At 35.6% G+C, this 21232-nt stretch overlaps 1 protein-coding gene across 1 annotated transcript; it reads left to right on the top strand.

The window, feature by feature from the left end:
- Window positions 1–2026: 2026 nt before the first annotated feature.
- On the top strand, window positions 2027–15269 carry Smp_069810 (hypothetical protein; the record flags this gene model as incomplete). Its single annotated transcript, XM_018797647.1, has 5 exons — window positions 2027–2288; window positions 6145–6427; window positions 9552–9878; window positions 11202–11361; window positions 14546–15269. 5 exons carry the CDS (start codon window positions 2027–2029, stop codon window positions 14867–14869), a joined length of 1356 nt encoding a protein of 451 aa, XP_018652668.1. The 3' UTR covers window positions 14870–15269.
- Between the last annotated feature and the right edge of the window lie 5963 nt (window positions 15270–21232).

Genomic DNA, 21232 nt, shown 5'->3' on the forward strand with positions numbered 1-21232 from the left:
AAGCCCCTATGTGAGCGTTCCTAATTCTTCAACAATCCTGAAACTAGCAGTCGATCTCACGGATTATATAGTGACAATAAATTGTGGCTCATCAAATAGACGAAGTATAAGGATAAACCAAAAGCTACTTCATTACTGTTTGTCTTCTGATTAGCCAATAAATTCCCAACTATCATCGATAAATACAGGCTCTTGATCAATTCTGGGAGATACGATCTTACTCAATTTTATTCGTCGTGTACTAGGCACTACTGTTTCTTACGTAGGTAAGGCTGATACTGCGTTGTTTTCCACTTGGGATCGCTCTTGTCAAAATCACAGGTAATTTTCTATAAAACTAAAAAATACAGTGATTGTGAAGTATGTAACGAGTGAACAAGCTTTGCCACTTTATAATAAGTAGTTTAGATCTGTGATTTCATACCAGTTTCATGTAGATTTCTTATAGAATACGCTTGTATTTTTTGACTAAGGAATTTTTCATTTTGTCTCCCATTCTGTTCTCAAAAGCCCTGTGATTTCGTCTGATGAGACAGCATGAATGTGTAACGTTGACAGGGCTCAAAACTGCACACTCAAATACGTTGCAATTACACAAGCTTTTGATCATTATTTTGATCGTAATTAATTAACAAGTATCCTAGAGATAGAATTGCTTTGGATATACTTCATTTGGACTTGCTCAGTATTCTGTTTGACAACATAGAGTCTAATCTGGCCTATTATTGTGTTGGCAGTCTACATGAGACTGTTATACACTAGAGTTATTTTTACTACATGTAAATCAAGTTCACATTGTGTAAATATCAGTAGATATCTTTGATATAAACGTCAAATGAGTATGCAGAAACCGTCTGAAACTTTAAATATCATTTTTGTAAGACCGGTTATTTATTATGTAGTAGGGTTTTTCCTTCGAAATAACCTTCTTGAATGACATTACACAACGGCATCATTGGCTGCCACTTGGTCTATAACTACATACATCTTCAAACAGAAGGGATCATAGACTCTAGAACGAGTCGACCGATAAACATGTTAACTTAGAGTCTCTTGACATTGAGTTGATTACCCTAGAAACATCTTTTTCATTTCGTAAATTTATGTTCTCTTCTCAAATCACATCTAATCCACTTTATTTTCACTAATGCTTTTATTATCATTTAACCACACAGACATTGGTACAAGGAGGCACATAAATCATTCGATTTGTGTGAGGGCTGTGATACTGCCCAAGTGCCCGAGCCGAAGCAGGTGGTTTTCTCAGGGGGCCACAATCGAAGCCTTCGACTTAAAGGTCTGATCCACAAGACAGTGGAGCATCGTAAGGAGATACAGTCTCATGGTAGCCGATGACCAACGATTGGTTGTTCCCTTGAAGTACTGGAGCCCATGTGCACCACTGGTTTGGAATGAGGGTTTCCCCACTCCCCTAGGTGGACCCTCTGTATTTACCGTCCCGGTTAGGGCGCCGGACATTCTCTTTTCGTCCTCTCAATTTCGTAAACAACAGTAATGACGCGAGAAGGCAGTGAGTAGGTCTTCCCTGGCAGACGCTGTGTACGCGTGGCCGTGTGAGAGCATTTCGAGAGGGCGGACTCTTTCCACTCTCTGGCGTACCAGGGCACTTGTGGGATGAAGCATATTTAGCATTCAGATTTTATTTAACTCATCACTTGTCTAAAACCGTGTTATACAATTAATGAAACTTACCACCAACTAGTTTATTTCATAAAGTTTATAATTATTATTTGTTTATTCATTATCCCTTCAATCCTGCATTTGCGCCCCGAAAATTCTTTCAAGTTTTACAGGCCAAGATCATAATTTTTTATTAATTTATTACCTATCAACTCATAAAACGTATTTTCCCTCCTAGACTTTTTATCTGAGGAAAAATTCGTACAAATTCGTGGGTGATATTAGATGTATCATTAACTGGACTTGACTTTGTAATTTGTTCCAATGTCTATCTTATCTCAATAGTTTCCTTACATTATCATTCGTAATTATAACATAATACAAGATGAATAGTGATAGTGCTACCTTGTCGACAATGGATACATTATTCATTAGTTCAACATTTGATTCATTTGATGTTCTGTATACATTACTATTTGGACTTCTTGTATTTTGCATTATGGCACCGACTACAGAGTTTATTTCTGCTGGTGTAACATTGGAGAATTTGTTTAATCGATTTCTTGGTAATGAAAGTCAATACTTTGTACAGTATCATTTAAAAAGAACTGTAATGGTACGGTTATTTTCATCGTCTTTAGTCTTTTGTAAGTTTAGTTGTCTTAGTTTTTATTTACATCAATGTAGTTGGTATTTGGTTTTAAACGGTAACTTTTAAGACGTATTTTATTTTGCGTAAAGGATGTTAGTTGGTAGTTTAGCTTCATGGACAAGTGTTGCTTCTCAACTAAGACACAATGAGCAGTCTGGACGTACGACAAACTCTCATGAATTAAATTATAGATTGGTATGCAATAAGTTTAAACATCCAAATCTAGTTATCAAGTATCTCTGTCAAGGTTATTGTGTTGTTTTCCCCTGTATAATTACTTACTTGCTTGCGTCTGTTACTCCTCGTGGAGAAGCATGGGCCGCACACCAGCATTCTCCATCCAACCCTGTCCTGGGCAATCCTTTCTAGTTCTTTCCAGTTAACATTCATCCTTTTCATATCTGCTTCTATTTCCCGGCGTAATGTGTTCTTCGGCCTTCCTCTTTTTCGCTTCCCTTCCGGATTCCAAGTTAGGAATTGCCTCGTGATTTCCTCAATGTATGCTCAATCCACTTCCAACGTCTTTTCCTAATTTCCTCTTCAGCCGGAAGCTGGTTTGTCCTTTCCCATAAAACGCTGTTGCTGATAGTATTCGGCCAGTAAATGTTGATCATTTTGCGTAAACTGTTTATAAATACTTTTAACTTCTCGATAATAATTGTAATAGTTCTCCACGTTTCAGCTCCGTACAATAGAACTGTCTGACGTTCGTATTTAAGATCCTCACTTTGAAATTAGTTGAGAGTTGTTTTGAGTTTCATATGTTCTTCAATTGTAGGAATCCGGTCCTTGCTTTTCCAATCTTCGCCTTTTCATCTGCATCAGATCCTCCTTGTTCATCAATGATGCTTCCCAGGTACGTGAATGTTTCTACATCTTCCAGAGTTTCTCCATCAAGTGTGACTGGGTTGATGTTCTCCGTGTTGTATTTGAGAATCTTGTTTTTTATATGTATTTTGAGGCCTATTGATGCAGAGGCTGCTGCTACATTTTCTGTCTTCGTCTGTATTTGTTCGTGTGTATGGGACAGAAGGGCTAGGTCATCTGCGAAGTCCAAATCGTCCAATTGATTTCGATATGTCCATTGTATTCCGTGCCTTCTGTCAGGTGTTGAGGTCTTCATAATCCAGTCAATCACCAGAAGAAAGAGGAAGGGGAGTGTAAGCAGCCTCGTCTGACTCCGGTCCTTACTTGGAATGCATCTGTCAGCCGTCCTTCATACACGACTTTGCACTGTAGTCCGTCGTATGAGTTCTGGATAATGTTGGCAATCTTCTCAGGAACTCCATACTGTCGAAGAATTTCCCATAATGTTCTGTCCACACTGTCAAACGTCTTCTCATAGCCAATGAAGTTGATGTATGACGACAAATTCCATTCAACCGATTGTTCCACGATGATCCGTAGTGTCACAATTTGATCTGTGCACGACTGATCCTTACGGAATCCAGCCTGTTAATCTCGAAGTCTGGCGTGTACTGCGTCCTTCACCCGGTTCAGCAACACTCGGTTGAAAACTTGTCCTGTTACCGATAGTAGTGTGATGTCTCCATAGTTCTTGCACTTGCTCAGTTCTCGTTTCTTTTGTATCTTGATGAGGTATCCTTCTTTCCAGTCTGTTGGGACTTGTTCCTCCTCACAAATTTTCTTGAATGAAACATGGAGTATCTTCGCAGTTACTTCTATGTCGGACTTCAGTACTTCAGCTAGTATGTTGTCTGGTCCTGCTTCTTTGTCAACCTTGATCTGTCTGATGCACTTCCTAATTTCTTCTATCATTGGTGGATTGACATCTATAGGAAGGTCCGTATGTGCTACTTCGATGTCTGGTGGGTTCAATGGAGCTGGTCTATTGAAGAGTTCTTCAAAGTGTTTTCCCCCCATCTTCCTCTGTTCTTGAATCTCAGTGATTGGCTTGATTTCTTTGTCCTTGACTGGTCACTTTGGTTTACAATTTTTCCCTACTAGTTCCTTCGTTGTATCATATAGCTATCTCATATTTTCTCTTTTTTAGTTTTTGCCGAAGTCATTGCTAGATCTTCCACGTATTTCCACCTGTCGGCTCTAATTCTCATCTTCACTTGTTTGTTTGCTTCTGTGTATTCTGAGTGTGCCTTAACTCTCTTTGTTCTTGTTCGTCTGTTGTTAATTGCTGTCTTCTTGTTCTTCCTTTCTTGAATTTTCTTTAGGTTTCCCATGGAGATCTATTCCTCATGATGATGCTTGTTGCGACCCAGTACCTCGTAACACGTCGAAGTTAATGCTACAATGATTCCTTTCCAGTTTTTCTTCATAGTGGTTTCTTCTTTCAATAGATTCTTCAAAAACATGACATATTTAAAGCAAATGCGATTAAACATATGTAAAATTTCCACCTATAATCATTAGAAAACCCATGTTTACCTATACTTACATCCCAAAAACAGTTATAAATATATTACTCGGCACGCTAGTGGTTAATATACCTAGTTTCAAGCAGAGTAACTGGTTGCAACTCCTCAGCTTATTCTGTCCTAATAGCTGGGTAACCTTACTAACCCTTACGTAGTTCAAGTATAATTTGGAACTGAGTGCACAGATATGTATTCGAAAAATAATTTGCTTCGTTTATTACATTTATTGATATGATGATAAAAATAAAACATTCTTATTGTTATCTATTTTCGGATCATTTGTGATCAAACCGTAAAACAGGATAGCAGTCATATTGATCTAGTCTGATATTCCGATTATTTTGCCAAAACTATCCATCTAGTATCAATGACACAATGATAGTGAGATAACAGGTGAGAATAACACAATGACTATTGGTTCAGAACTCAGTTTTCCACACTCGGTCGCTCGATATGGAGAATAGAATACAGGACCCCTGACAGATAACTTCTAATTATACAGTTTGAATTTATAAGTCACTCGTACATTGATATAGCGTCAAATCCCGATCACTCCATAACCTTATAGAGGACTGATTAATGTGTCTATAATAAAGTAATAATAACTTAAGAAAGATACAGTACATAATAAGTCAGTCAGTCAGACACAACGTAGAACTTCGTACGTACGTACATCAGTTCGAGTTGCCATACCACATTAGCATAGAGATGCAGTTGTCGATTCAAATCCCATAGTGGTTGAAGTAGTAAGAGTATAAGCAGTAATTCGAAAGATTAGGGTTTGAAGATGTTATTCAAGGAGTATAATCCAATGAAATAAATTTGGGAAGAGAAAAAAGATGGAGACATGAAGAATTCAGAAGATTAGAATTAGGCAGAACACAAAGAGTGGATGCACCTTCGCCATTGCAAACGATTTTGAGCCATGTCATTCAAGGTCTCTAACCATGTAGGAGAGTATAAAAATAGAATAGTTTAAATATTTAGTTGGTCATGCAACAAAGGTATAAACATTAACTTCAGATAGAGTGGTTCTGAAAACTCAACTATGCATAGTATTTATCCCGTTATACCATTTATATAGTTTTAATAATCTATGTTAATACTTAATATTTTGAAGATTTTTGTGCGAGACTATAATTTATGGACAAAGCAATCATATATAAGATAACAGGTCTTGGATTTTGACGCAAAATTCATCGACCCATTAGTCTAAAGAGCGTTTTGGCATTATAGCTGATGTCAGTTCGGGATGAAAACCCTAAATCTAGTTCGTAACCCTAACCATCAACCGTAAATTATAATCCTAATTCCTCACACCGGTTTATAACCCTCATTTAGCCCTGGTTAATAGGTGGACATTCTCAAGGTCACTTTAGCGTTACTCAAACGTCGTCCATAAATTATGCTCTCACCGATTTTTATTACGCTTCTTGTTTATTTTTTTCTAAATTGTAGTGTATTTTATGTTCATGCAGTTTCTGTCCAAAAATGTAGCAGTTTCTGCTCCAAATATTTCATTTCCATTTACAATTTGGGATGTTATTTTATGGATTGGCATAGGCGGTTTATCTATCATCGGATCACATACTTATCTAGTTTGGTATGGATCTGGTACATGGTATGGTCATCCAACAATTTTATCGTTGAAACAGACTATTATGGAATCACTACCTGATTCACAATCGTCATCTTCAACCACAGCATCATCATCCTTGTCAAATGGCGCATTTGGTGTCGCGTAAGCATATCTTACATCAGATATTTTTCTGTATACTTGGTGAATTAAAAAAGATTGTTGTGCTATTCAAAACCTTATGTACTGTCCATATTTTGATCTTTAAAATAGTAGTTCAGTTGTGCAGTATGGTACAATATGGCGAACTGATAGTAGTTTTTCATAAAACTATCTACTGACTTGACAGCACTTGATTAGATTATGTAGGTTTGTGACGGATTTATTTTATTTATTTAATTAAACACATAAATATTGGTACAAGGAAGCACCAGATACATATGCGCCATACAAATCTCATTCGATTTGCTTGAGGGCTGTGATACTGCCCAGGTGCCCGAACTGAAGCGGGTGGTTTTCTTAGGGGACCACACTCGGAGCCTTTGACTGAAAGATCTGATCCACAAGGCAGTGGAGCATCGTGAGGAGATGCAGTCCCATGGTAGCCGGTGATCAACGATTGACTCGTACGCCATTTGTTCCCTCAGGATACTGGAGCCCACGTGCACCATTGGTTTAGAATGAGGGTTTTCCAACTCCACTAGGTGAACTTTCCGTGTCCACCGGGCCGGTTGAAGCACCGGACATTCACTTTTCGTCCTCTCACTTTCGTAAACAACTGTAATGCCACGAGAAGGCAGTGAGTAGGACTGTGACGGAAAGTGTCTTCAAGCAAAAATTATCGCTAAAACATACCTAAATAAAATTGGGGCTCACTGATGACTAACTTCAAAATAAATACCCGAAATTTCTATTTCAAGTTATATTTAATAGAAATCAGCTATGTTGAAAAATACTGACTGAAAGCGTTGAGTGATCGTCTCATGACATTGAAAACATATTACTTTAGCGTAAGGAATCAAAATTTCCACTGAGTTCGTTTTGTATTTATGTAGTACAGAGCTGTAGAAATGAGTGCATTGTTCATTTGACCATTTTATATATGTATCATCTAACCTTATTATTAATCCGACGTCTAAAAACAAACTACTATTGTCTCGTTCTTTATTTTAAAAGGAATATAAAATATAGGTAAATGTTCGTAAATATATCTCATAATATCAATATTTTCCAATCTGCAATACTGGAAAATAGTATTGTTATGAAATCGGAGGTGCTTCAGGTTTATTGTATCTATTAAACTCTTTAAATAATGTGCTTAGTCGTTCACACTAATCAGTCTATTCTTATATGTGACAATCACTCCTTAACTTGTTGTGAGTCACACTATTCTCACTAGGTTATTATTTTGTCTTAAGTATAAGATTTCTTCGGTATGTGAGTCCAGTTTAACGCTTGAAAATTTAATGACTATAGAGACCACTGATTTTTATTTATTTCATCAGATAACTTTGAATTAGTGAACAAATTATCAGAAATAGTATGAAATTACATTAAGCTTTATACTAGGCACCCACAGACAAATTTTCAAAGAAAGCAATTTTATTCAGAGAAATACTTATGTTTCGTATATAACACTAGCCCCCAAGTGCCCTGGTACGGTCGAGAGTGGGAAGAGTCCGCTCTCCCTCTCCAAAATTCCCTCACATGGCCACGCGTATACAGCATCTGCCAGGGAAGTCCTACTCACTGCCTTCTCGTGGCGGGGGTGTTCTTCACGAAATTGAGAGGACGAAAAGCGAATGTCCGGCGCCTTAACCGGGTCGGTGGATACAGAGGGTCCACCTAGTGGAGTTGGAAAACCCTGATTCCAAACCAATGGTACACATGGGCTCCAGTATCCTGAGGGAACAAATGGCGTATGAATCAATCGTTGATCACCGGCTACCATGGGACTGCATCTCCTTACGATGCTCCACTGCCTTGTGGATCAGACCTTTAGGTCGAAGGCTTCGATTGTGGCCTCCTGAGAAAACCACCTGCTTCGACTCGGGCACCCGGGCAGTATCACAGCCCTCACGCTAATCAAACGAGATTTGTATGGCGCATATGTATCTGGTTCAAGTTTGTACCAATATTTATGTGTTTAAATAAAATAAAATAAAACTCAGAACTATTTTACTAATCAAATACTTTAAAAATCAAAACTATCATCCCGTCTTTTCGTTATATATACTAAGTTGAACGTGATTTGGCATCGTTGTTTAACATATTGTTTAAAAAAGATTCTAAGAAAATCACGTATAAACAAAAAGAAGTAAATCTTAAGGGTAAAACTGATCACCACTAGCCTAATATGCAGCTGATAACTGTGATTTAATTTTCAAATGACTGTTATCTTATGACTCAACCCTTATGATTGCTCTAAACAAATAATATCACGTTTATTAACTACAAAAAAGCCCTCTTCTTATATTTCCGTCAAAATACTAACTATACGAACGAAGCTGTTTCAGTCTGATTAAAATACAATTTAATCTGCTTTACAATTGTTACTGGCATTTTCCAAACTGTTGTATATTTTATTGAATTTTTCAGCTCGAATTAGACCAACCGATCACTCATCAATTCGTTGCAAACAAAGCGAATGATGAAATTCAAAGTTTGCCTAGCTAGCATGAGAACGTGGTTCCAATGTTATAGATAATCACCCATATATGTCAGTTCAGTTGAAGCTCAGTATAAATCTAGTTTTTTAAGTTGAAATACATTGTAAATATTTATTAACTTGTAGATGTCTGTCTCACTTTAATACGAAGTCTTAATTTCCTAAGTTAACTTATTATTTCTATGTTGATGATATCATTCTTAACTTTGGAAGTAGATTGTTTTATTTCGTAACCTCAATGAAATTCCTCATTCCGATCATCCGGCAAAACTTGTATTCAAAAGTTAACATAAACCTGCCTATTTAGTGAAATTGGTATTGTATTTGTGAACAGTTGGAGCTGTGGCTTAGTGGTTGAGACGTCCAATTTTCAGCCGCTAAGTCCCAGCTTCGAGCCCGCTCCACCTATATCTGTTCTGACAACCTAGTAGTACCATTAGCCTTCCCACCTGAATTGTGTTTCATCCCCAAAAGTATGTGGTGAATAAGTTAATTTGTTTGAATAGCTGATAAATTCTTAACGCACTCAGTTTTTCGAGTTTTTATGTCATTTATGAAATGATCATTTTTTAAAGTACTTTATAAAGTCTTTCATATTTTAACCTCTATTTTTTGTTTGAGTCTAAAAGCTTTGATATCTTCAATAAATTCTGAATATCAACGTTCTGACAAATTCGTAGCAGGTCAAGGAAGTTTATCAACTAATTGGTCTGGTCGGCGATTTGTTATCACAGATTCATGGATTTTAACTTCACGTTTTACTGAATTCAAAATAGTTAAACAATCTTCGGAAAATATGTTAGCTGTTGTTGTTTCAGCATTTTCAGTTCTGGATCCAAGCTCTCTAACTCAAGATGGTCAACCTGACGGAGAAAGTCTCGGTGTGCAAACAATTGTTACAGTGAGATTTATACGTACAGATACAGGAGTGTGTTTGCTTAGTTTTGGGTAAGTAATAATGAGTGTACATTGTAAGATGTTACTGTATTTGTTTTGGTTGATAATTTTCTAGTTACAAGGTTAATGGATTAATCGAATCTAGTATCAGCATTGATTCAATTAACCTGAAGTGATCCATTTTTATACTTTTAAAGTTATCCTCAGAAAGTTGTTTACCCAAGGGTTTTAATTTATTGCAGTCTCCCATTGGTGAATAAAAGTCAAAGTCATTTCCTTTCAAATTCATAGTGTTGAATTATTTCCAGACCATAGCTGCTTCCTTGATGTGGTTGTCAGGTTTGTTCATCGTAATGACCTAGTTGAGGTAATTGGCTAAAACACATTCATTTACATCTTGTCGTATTTACCAGACCAGTTGGTGGAAGTTAATAAGACTAAAAGCACTAAACTGAACTTTTTAGGGCAAAGCAATACTGGTAACTGCACGGAGGTGGAATAGCGGTAAGAAGTTTATATAAATAAATCATTCACCAGGTACTTTTGGATATGAGCCACACTTAGTCTGAAGGCTAATAATACTAACCGGTTGCTCAAAACGAATTAGGTGAATCGGGGTTCGAACTTGGGACTTAGTGGTTAAAAGTTGATTGCTGTAACCCCACTAAGTCACTGTCTTTCTGGATAGGGAGTTAGAAGAGGTCGACCCTGGAAATAACAAACATGACCTTGCCTCATGGTTTTCCGTCTGCGGGAGTAAGGTGTGAGAAGAGTGGAGAGCTAATGCATCGATAATTACTCGTAAAAAGACCACATTTGACCGGCCTTAACTAGTTCTTCGAAATCATCCTCATAAACTCTTTAACTAATAATCACTAAATTTAATATAATTTAGTGAAATTATTTGAACATAGGTTCTGGAGTGGCCCTAGTGATCTTACGCCACGAAGTGGCATAAATCCATGAAGTCGCTGACAAGTGGACTGAGCCATGTTGGTAGGTGTAGACTACCTGGTTGGGATCCGCGTTTTTTTCTGAGTAGCATCCAAATTCATGCTGTTTTGAATATTTTACTCAAAACAGAATCAAACCATAATTTTCATATCATTTATTAATTCTGCTCAACACGTTCATCGCTGATCATTTCAACCGTTACATATCATTGAATTTCGTATGGTTTATAATGTTTGAACACTTTATTTCTATATTTGGTGACTGATTACTTGTTTTAATAAGTCCTAAGCGTCATAAATTTCGTAAGCTACAAACTTTTAACACCGACAATAAAAATGTCGCTTTGTATTTTCAGTAGACTTAATACTGATGAGATCAATCGTAATTCTTCTAACATTATTTCCAATTTATTATTTCAAGATTTCCAGCGTCAAATTTAGATGAGTTGCGCAGTAAACTACGTTTCCCTTTAATACAAGCACAAGGTGTACAATTGGAGCCAACAATTATTCAAAGATTTATTGAAGCATTTACACAAGTCGTTGATGAAAATCAACCGGTAAACCTACCATCTGGCTATGTGAGTTGTTTATATCTTATGTGTACAACTCTGAACAGAATACTTCCTAATTATCAACACTCAATCAAACTTAAAGATTAATTTTATGTTGAATCTTTTCATGGTTCTATTTCTCCCCACCTTCAACTATTCAGTAAATTGTATTATTTCCGCTCACATCTTACCTGCCTTAGCAAAACAAGTTTATATATCGATTTACTGTCTACACAGTCAAAAGACTACTTTAGCTACTCGGTGTATTTACTTAGATATTTGTATAGTTCTTCATTCATTAAGGATTGGTTTGTGAGATGATGGACTATATTTTTAGTCCAGACTAAGGATCTGAGAGGTACTGTGTTTTTGAGCTAAGTAGTTCTGTTGTGAAGCTTTCGTTGTCTTTCCAGACAACAACAACATCATAATTTACTTTTTGAAGGCTTCACAATTAAACTATCCAGTTCAGAAAACAGGTCATCTAGAAAAAAATTGTTTAGGTCTTAATCTTACTTTTAAGTTGATAAAACCGGCAACAGTCGTTCGACATCTGGCATGAATAACGCAAAGAAAGTAACCAGTTCAGTATGATCGAACATTAACAAATAAAAACTGTTCTAGTTTTTAACCATCCAGTAAAATTCAGACAAGACAATTGTGAAATAAAATAAGTTACTCATAAGTAATGTAACTAGATTATGCAATATAAATACGACCCAACAGTTCAGTATTTGGATATCATATTACTTGATTATTGAGAGTTAAATGTGCTTTTTTAGTATCAGTTGATTCAGCTAAAGGCATGTTAAGAAAGAAATCATTTGTATGTAACTAGTATATGTATTGCATAATCCTGTTTTGAATAAAATATATATTAATGTTAAATGATTAAAGATTGTCGACAAGAAATCCTAGACCTAAGTCACGTGCTGGTTGACACTCATAAGTAAGGCGTATCTACATCATTTAGTTAATTGATATTCCATAGTGGATTTGAATATGTATCACCCAGTTTCACCATTCTGAGACGTTACAACTGTGTTCTGTTCGGGTAGTGATGAACGTTCTGTCGGACTGAGATATTCACAATTGACCAATCATTAAGCAGTGATCATTGTCATGTTTGTCTAGTCCTACTTCAATGTTAATTTTACTGAAATAAAAAAATGTCAGTGAAGTAGAAGGGATTTTAACTTGGTGCTTTATTGTAATGTGGTGAATAAAATGTTAATCTCCTTGACTTTTTGTTACTTTCATTTTGACCGTTGTGTTAAAAACTTCCAATATATAAAGTCATACTAACCTAGCTGAATACTTTGTTCATAATTGACAGTTTCAATTTCTTAATAATGCTGTTCAGTCATCTAGCTAGTAGCTCTCTCTCTCTCATACAATGGGGCCAATCAGAAATCGTACGGATGATGTGTGCACAATTGGTCAAGAGGTGTATTACATTGTCTAGGAATGACACATAATCATTTTGTAGGAGATATATGTACGAGTATGGGAACACAAATTTCCTTCTCCATCGAGTACTGTGGACTTAAGTGTCAGTATCAATTCTCGTACACTAAACATCACAACAGTATCTTATGTGGATGAGGTTCAAAGCTCAGTTACATGAGTAAAATACACTCGGGGTCACTCATTCACCACAGTAGTTCCGTCAGCCAAGTATTCCTTCAAAGCACTTTTGATAATACGTTATGTTACTTTACTGTTAAGCAGTAAGGAATGAATTTAAATCATGTCTTACATTCGCCGAAGTTTCTAAAGCCTAATGGTGCAATTAACCTTCTCACAATAGGGCTAGTTTATGGCTTGGCTCGGAAACTTGTATATCATTCCTTATATACAATATTTTACGGTTTGACCTAAACATAATCTGTATATTTCAATTATTAAGATGTTGTGTACAGATTGCTCCATTTGAAGTTACTTTACGTTACAAAGTCACTGAAATCAGGAACTACTGAATAACTGTCAGGTTTTAATTTAGAACTATTCAAGAGTCCTCACCTCATCCAGTATTCCAAAGGTATCTTGATTGTCGCAAGACTTCATGTCCGTAGAGCCGGTCATAACTACAGTTGCGAGTGCACACGACTAAGGAGTCTGAAAATTTTACAAAACCGCTGTTTATCGCTTCGTATTCATCGATAGCTCTTCAGCTGATGTCAGTCTCTTATAGAATGACTAACTCCATGTTTGTAAACAATTTTCATTCCGAAAATTGTATTCGTAAGTAATAGACTGAATGTATCAAGCAGAATTCGTCTTGTTTTATTTACAAAATTTCTACTCTGTTTTAACCTAGAAAACGTTTGAATAAACATATTCCATATTTCAACTGCAAAACTTAAACTATCAGAATTACCGGTGCTTGGTAAATAATTTCGTTCTCAAATTCCTTGGCATTTTCTAATCCTTAAAAATTTTATTCCCAAAAATATTGTATACCCTGTCATTCTTCATCTTGTCTGATTATTTTTATAAACTCACCTTAACAGAAATATTTAATACTTTCAACTCATTCAAATCAAAACATAATATCAGTCTGTGAGGTCATTGTCTATTGAACTGAGCCGTATTAGTCAGTGCCTACTGCTACTAGTACGTTGTTGTGGTCCACTCGATTAACGTAACCAATGCTTAAAGTTATCGAATGACATGGCTTACAATCGGTTGAAATGGCGCAGATCAACTTACTGTTTGTCTCACTTTAGATCTTGAATTTTAACATAACCTCGTATTCTTTATCAATCAAATTCATTGTTTCTTCTCGAATCGGATTTTCTTTTCCTAGTGTTTCCTACTACCACTGATATTCTCACTATTTTAACTAGCTATAGATGCTACTCTGACAATTTATCTCTCCGTTCTGATTATGATGTGGCAACTTGAACAGATACACATATGGGCAAATTTCTACATTGCATAATATTGATTGACTGATTCAAGTGTCAGCTAACCAAATGTTAGATTTCAATCATACTGCATTTAATCTGATTCGAAAAGTCGAATCTTATCTATTTTTACATAATAAGTATAGTACAAAGTCTAGTGTATAAACAACTAATATCTGCTCACTAGGTTATCAATGTGTCACTTCATATTTTTGATAGTGCTTCACTCATTGTTATACATTCGGTTTTTATTAATTATCTTATTGTATACTTCATTGTTATCTATTTTCATACCTTTAAAGGAGTTGGGACAGTGCATTGGATGTATGGTACAACAAGTTAATGTCACTTTAAATCGTCAATGTGAAAGTTCACTCACCTCTTCTTCATCATCATTAGCAAATAATAGTAATCAGTCGTTAAATAATAATCAATGCGGTATATGTTATTGTAGACCATTATGGTGCTTAGAATGTTTAGCACGTTGGTTTGCTTCAAGACAAACTAATATGCATCGTCCAACAACTCAATGGCTTTCTGGACGTGTGCCTTGTCCAACATGTCGCACATATTTTTGTGCTCGTGATGTATCACGACTTATTATTTCTCATCAACAATTGGACTGAAATCTGTTGTATTTAACAGATAACATCAGAAAATGTGCTTCATTTGTGGTACCAATCGGTTTTCGCCTTCTACCCATATTTCGTGTACATTTGAACAATTCTTCAACCATACAAACATATATATATATATATATATATATATATATAATATGCCCTGCCTTACTGTCTTTCTTCCTGCCCTTCAAATGACTTGCTCGTGATATTTGTTTTTTTTTTTACCTCAGTAACTATTGAGCAAAAGCTGGTTTCTTTATCGTTCCCCTTTCTATAGGTGGGGTGTTCTTTTCTTCATTCTCGTTTTTCTGGTTTCTTATTCTGTTCATAATTTTTATAATTCTTAACTTGTTTGTAGTGTATAGTGGATTAAACAAGTTGTGTATAATAAATTGGTTACTAAAACATTTCAGGTTTTTTGTCAAGTAAAATGAACAGTTTTTGTTTGCCTGTGTTGATTAGTTATTTTTTATCATTGGAGCAATTTTGTGGAGGCTGATTTCATTTTTGGGTTGTATCTGTTATAGATTGATCTCAATTGATGTATTATGAGAACTATGGAGCACTGGGTAACTGTTTTCTCCTAGCATGAGACTTGTTAGCAGTACGCACCTTTGAGCTTATTAGCAGTCGAATCCCGTACCTTTAGGTTTCAATCATATACTAAGCCAAAATAGGTGCCTATAGTTCTCTGGCTTTCAGTGGTATTCCGGTTGAGATTAGTATACAATAAAAACAACCTATAAATTATTATTTTTCCAAAGCAAAGTGCTTGTGAATTTTTAGTGAGATAGTGTAATCATTAAATAGAATAAATAAATAATATATTTGTAGTATCCCAATGAGTAGAAAAATTAGATTTTCTGACGTTTCGTGACTCAGTGTAAGCCACTTCTTCAGAGAATAAATAACCAAATTAACATTAATCCAAGTTTAAATGGTACAGCAGAACAATAAGAATATTAAGCGATCAATCGAAAAACACATCTGAATAAATCAATGTCATGTTATTTCGGTCAAGGTGATTCATAAACGACATGTTTGTAAATTTGTGTGTATGCATATATGTGCACTGTTAGGGATGAAAATTGTGTAACCTTTATGGTGAGAAAGAATAGAATTCAATTTGTAAGGTAATACTGTGAAAAAAAACAAAAAAACACTATGTATTTCTTTGATGATTTTGATTATTTCCCTGAAGAAGTCCAGACAAGTTAGGTGGACGAAACGTTGAAATTATTTATATTTCAGTCGCTGAGACTATTTCAAATATAATTTTTTCACATATAATGAATTCTCTATACTCGGCGCCCAATTATTGTCAAACTATTCGTTCTAACCTTGACGAATATTCGTATAATACTGTGAATTGTAAATAATATCAGATTAAGTGGATAGGATAGATAGTCCAAGTAAGATGTATGGTAATGCCTTCTTTTCTATTGAAAGAAGTAGGATTAAGCATTATATGGAGCGCTTCAGTTACTGTCCTTTCTTTGTAATTGGAAAAGCATTTTTGTAGTATTTTGTTATTTTTGAAATCAATTTGAAAATGGCGTGAACTGCTATTGCCGATTTAATTTGAAGTCTATCCAGTTCTACGGGATTATTAGGAGGTTTCTTTGTGTACCTAATATGTTCTTTGGTAGGAGTCAAGATTTCGCGAGATGACTCTCCAATATAGAAGGCATCACAATCGACACAGCCTAATTTGTAGACGCAGTTCTGTGTAAACATGAATAAGATTTTTCCTTTTAATCGAACTAAAGCATTTCGAAGTGTGTTCGTTGTTTTGTAACATACTTTAATTGTTTTATCTTAAGATTCTTCGGAGTTCTTCGGTTGTGTTATGACGGTATGGTAAAACTGCAGTACCAATCCATGGTATTTCATTCGATTTATTATTATTATGCACTAAACCGTCTTGTTTTAATATACTTCTAATCATCTTCATAGGAAAATTATTAAATAGTAAGATACTAATCACATTCTTTTGTTTGTCCTCTTCTGATTTGACGATCTTGTTGATTCTTCTAAAAAGATTTAAAGCTAGCGATGTCTTAGTGCTGAAAATGCTCTGCTGAAGAGTTTCAAAATCAGGACAACACAACTCACAAACTATTCTGTTCTCCAGTTGATAAGTACTAACCGTTATCTGTTAATTCAAAATAATTAATTATAGTTATAATGAATGATGAAATGATTCTCATAATAAATCTATATCAATCTTCTAAACAGTAGGAACCATTAAATACATACTTTTCCCTGTTGTGCAGAAAATCTGCCTTACGTTTCTATAAATTCCCTTAGTTTGAAATCTTCAAACTTTCAATTTTAAGCAGTATATACATTAATCTTTGAACTATTCACTCGAATTTCACTAAATGGAATTTCCATCGATTAATTTTCTTGTAACATGGCTTAAATTCTGGTGTGATGTATGTTACAAGGCATCTTATCAACTATAAGTCGCTTAGATGCTTAATTAGAATTTTGGAAGTCATCTTTCAGATGATTGTTAGAAAATGAGTTTACAGTCGAAGAAGTAATGTTTATATAAGAATGATCTTCAAAATCATGATAAATTAGTTATTATTCATTAACTCTGTCAAATTCAACAAGCACGGAAAATACATCGGAATAAGAGCTATACACAATAAGTATAAAAATCTAAATTCACTTAGTATTGTTTGTTTGAATCTTCCCATTGATGTTTTAGGGCTACAACTGGTCAGTCTCTAATTGGCATATGTACATACTACGCGTATTGCCTTGATATAGCTTAAATTCACAAGCATGGTAAGCAAAGATGGGTAGTGGCTGGCAGTGAAATCCAGGACGCACGTTTCGTCCTATTTGGGACTCGTCGGGTGGATGTACCTGCATCTCAGAGTTGATGTTCACTCTGGGACATAATTTTTACTTAATTCTTATTGGAATACAAACTGAGCATCATAAAAATACAAATCCGAATCTTGTTATCTTACTCCTAATTGTGAATATTATAATAACTTAATAGTTGGATTCATGAGTCAATATAAGCTAGACCACCACGGAAAACCTGGACGCACTGGACGTCCGTTTTCGTATGGGACTCCTCAACAGTGCGCACCCACGATTCAGCTCCCGGGATTCGGACCCAGGACGATCGATCTCGCGCGCGAACGCCTAAACTCTATATCACTGAGCCGGAATCTAATGGTGTTGATGTCCAACTTCAACCAATACACTAATTTGTACCACCGTCCACCATTGTCTTCAGTGAGTTACTATCTCACAACAGACCCCATTGAACTCTACTGGACACGGCTTCTCACTATACCTCCAGGATATACCTCTTGGCGACAGTCACTAGTTCCAAGGAGTCCCAATACTTTGACGAAACGGATGTCCAGTGCTTTCAGGCTTTCCATAGTGGTCTAGCTTATATTGACTCATGAATCCAACTATTAAGTTATTATAATATTCACAAAACCCTTTTTTGACTATAAACTGGGTTTAGTTTTCTTTAGGAAATTAACCAAAATCAACGTTGAAATTGTCACTGAAGTCATTTAAAATAAATGTTTTTAGATACTAATACGCCATATTTGTCCAAAATGATTGATTTTCACCAAAAGATTCTTTTAAAATAATATTAGTGAGCTGTTTTTGAACCATTATTTATTTTTTAAATCTTATAATATTGTTATATTTTTATAACGTTCATCAGTAGGAATTTGTTTTTTGCATCCGCCCCTACATGCATTTACCAGTCCACCTACTCTTGCGGAGCAAGGTATATAGGTCATAGCCAACGCTTGCTTTCAACTCGGATATGGTAACATGTCCCAATATGGTTCTACAACGGTGTGATAAAAGCAGTTACAAGTTCCATTCTTGAACATTTAATCGACCCTAATCAATCCACAGGTTCATTGCAAGGTTGTTTTTACACTCCGTGCAAAAGTACCTAGATTTCTTTGTACCCAACTCCTTAAAACAACATAAACTATTGTTATCTATGAGTTGAAGCCAGAACTGTGTGTACGAATGAAGTACGTCATATCCTTATCATTATCTTGGCCTTAAACTATTATTATTGCTATATTTCGTATTTGAAAATATACCCCTCTCTTTCTTTTTAACTCTGTCTCATATATTCATGATTTTATTCATATTTGTTTCTGATTACATTTCATTTCATTATGCACTCCTATTATCTTTAATTATTATAAGAAAAAATTTTACATAGTTGAAAGCATGAGTCAATTGAAGCTAGACCACCAAGGAAAACCTGGAAGCACTGGACGACCGTTTCGTACTATTGTGGGACTCCTCAGCAGTGCGCCTTCACGTCCTCGCCTCGCGAGATTCGAACCCAGGAACTACCAGTCTCGCACCAGAGCACTTAACCGACAGACCACTGAGCTGGCATACGATGGTGTTAATGTCTAACTTCAACCAACCCATGAAGTTGAGCAACCTTTCACCAATTGCCTTCAGTGAGTTCCTATCTCACAAAAGACCTGGTTTGAACTCCACTGGTCACTGCTTCTCACTAGAACTCCAGGAATTATCTCTTGAAGTCAGTCACTAGTGAGCATATGATTATAATCAGAAGGGGTTTTTGTGGATATTTCAGTATTTTCATAGTTGAAAGCATGAGTCAATTGAAGCTTAGACCCACCACCAAATAGGGACGAAAACGGCTGGTCCCAATGGCTTCCAGGTTTTTTCTTGGGGGGTGTTAGCTTTTAAAATTTTAAACTTCTACTTCATCTTACTTTATTCACATAATAATCCGTTCCTAACTTATCTATTTTATAAGCCTTTCTACTTGCCCACACACACAATGTTTCATTATTATTATCATTATTCATATTACGTAATCTAGTATTGTAATCTCTTCATTGAAAAGAGATCCTTTCGCTGAATTTCGTGTTTTTATTGTTTAACTAAGAATTCTACATCAAATTACAATCAATGAATTATGAATACGTCATATTTCGTATGAAAAACGTAGTAATTTTCTATTTATTAATAGATTCACTGAATGTTGTGATCTTATACCTTATTTGTGAAACTGAATAAGTCATAAATAGCAATCAAACGAGATTTACATTCACTACTGATCTTGTGTACTACCGGTTTTTTTGTAAGATTGAACAAGAATTTCTATATATATGGAGGGTGTTAAAAGTAGAGTAATGACAACATACACTTGAGACGTTTTTATCTTAAATTAGTTTGGGTTGAATTTATTAAAAGAATCATTTCTGCTGAACGACATATTTTTCTTACTCAGGATTTTCTCATATTGACTTCCTTGAAAGTTATCAACTGCAATTTATTTATTCAGTCTAGAAAGCAGCCGGTTAGTGTATGACATGGTGTCGTGGTATGAAAGAAAGCTGCAAAGGGCTAGCTTCTGTTGGTCCTTCACGACTCCCTGGCTGGGGTCCGAGAGATGGTGCAACACAGTGGCTAGAGACGTTATCAGATATGGCTCAGAATAGAAGCCAGTGGCGTGCCTGCTGTAACAATCTTTTACTTTCTTCATAAAGAGTGGCTATAACTTTCCTAACTGAGAGAGCTCTTCTGGTTGTACATTTCCGTTCCCCCCATCATTACTCTTCTCCTCTTCTTTTTTTCCTTCTTTTATATATGCACATCTTCTTCCTTCTCCTCCCATTCTCATTATTTTGTGTGGCGCATATGTATCCGGTGCCCTTTGTACCAATATATATGTGAATAAATAAATAAATAAGAAAACAGCCATGTGCTAAAATCATTCCTATGGATAATTTCAAAAATCTAATTTATTAGTAGTTTTATCCAGTCTTCTGGTTGAACACAATAATAATGTTATAATGTAAGAATGTTTGATTTTCCTACACAATCGACATGTTTTTGATGCAGTCCTTAAGAACCTTAAGATGGTCAAACCAAAACGTAGCACAAATCCATGAAGTCACTGATAAGGGGACTGAGCCATGTTGGTAGGTGTAGACTACCTGGTTGGGATCCGCGAGATGAAAGCAACCGATGGTTAGAGACCTTGAATGACATGGCTCAAAATCGTTTGCAATGGCGAAGGTGCATCCACTCTTTGTGTTCTCCTAAACTCTAATCTTCTGAATTCTTCATGTCTCTATCTTTTTTCTCTTTCCAAATTTATTTCATTGGATTATACTCCTTAAATTACATCTTCAAACCCTAATCTTTCACATTACTGCTTATACTCTTACTACTTCTACCACTATGGGATTTGAATCGACAACTGCATCTCTGTGCTTATGTGGCATGGCAACTCGAACTGATGTACGTACATACGAAGTTCTACGTTGTGACTAACTGACTGTTTCAATGGTATTTGGTTGGTAAAAT

This window comes from Schistosoma mansoni, chromosome 5 (assembly GCF_000237925.1).
Source record: "Schistosoma mansoni strain Puerto Rico chromosome 5, complete genome".
Lineage (NCBI taxonomy): Eukaryota > Metazoa > Platyhelminthes > Trematoda > Strigeidida > Schistosomatidae > Schistosoma > Schistosoma mansoni.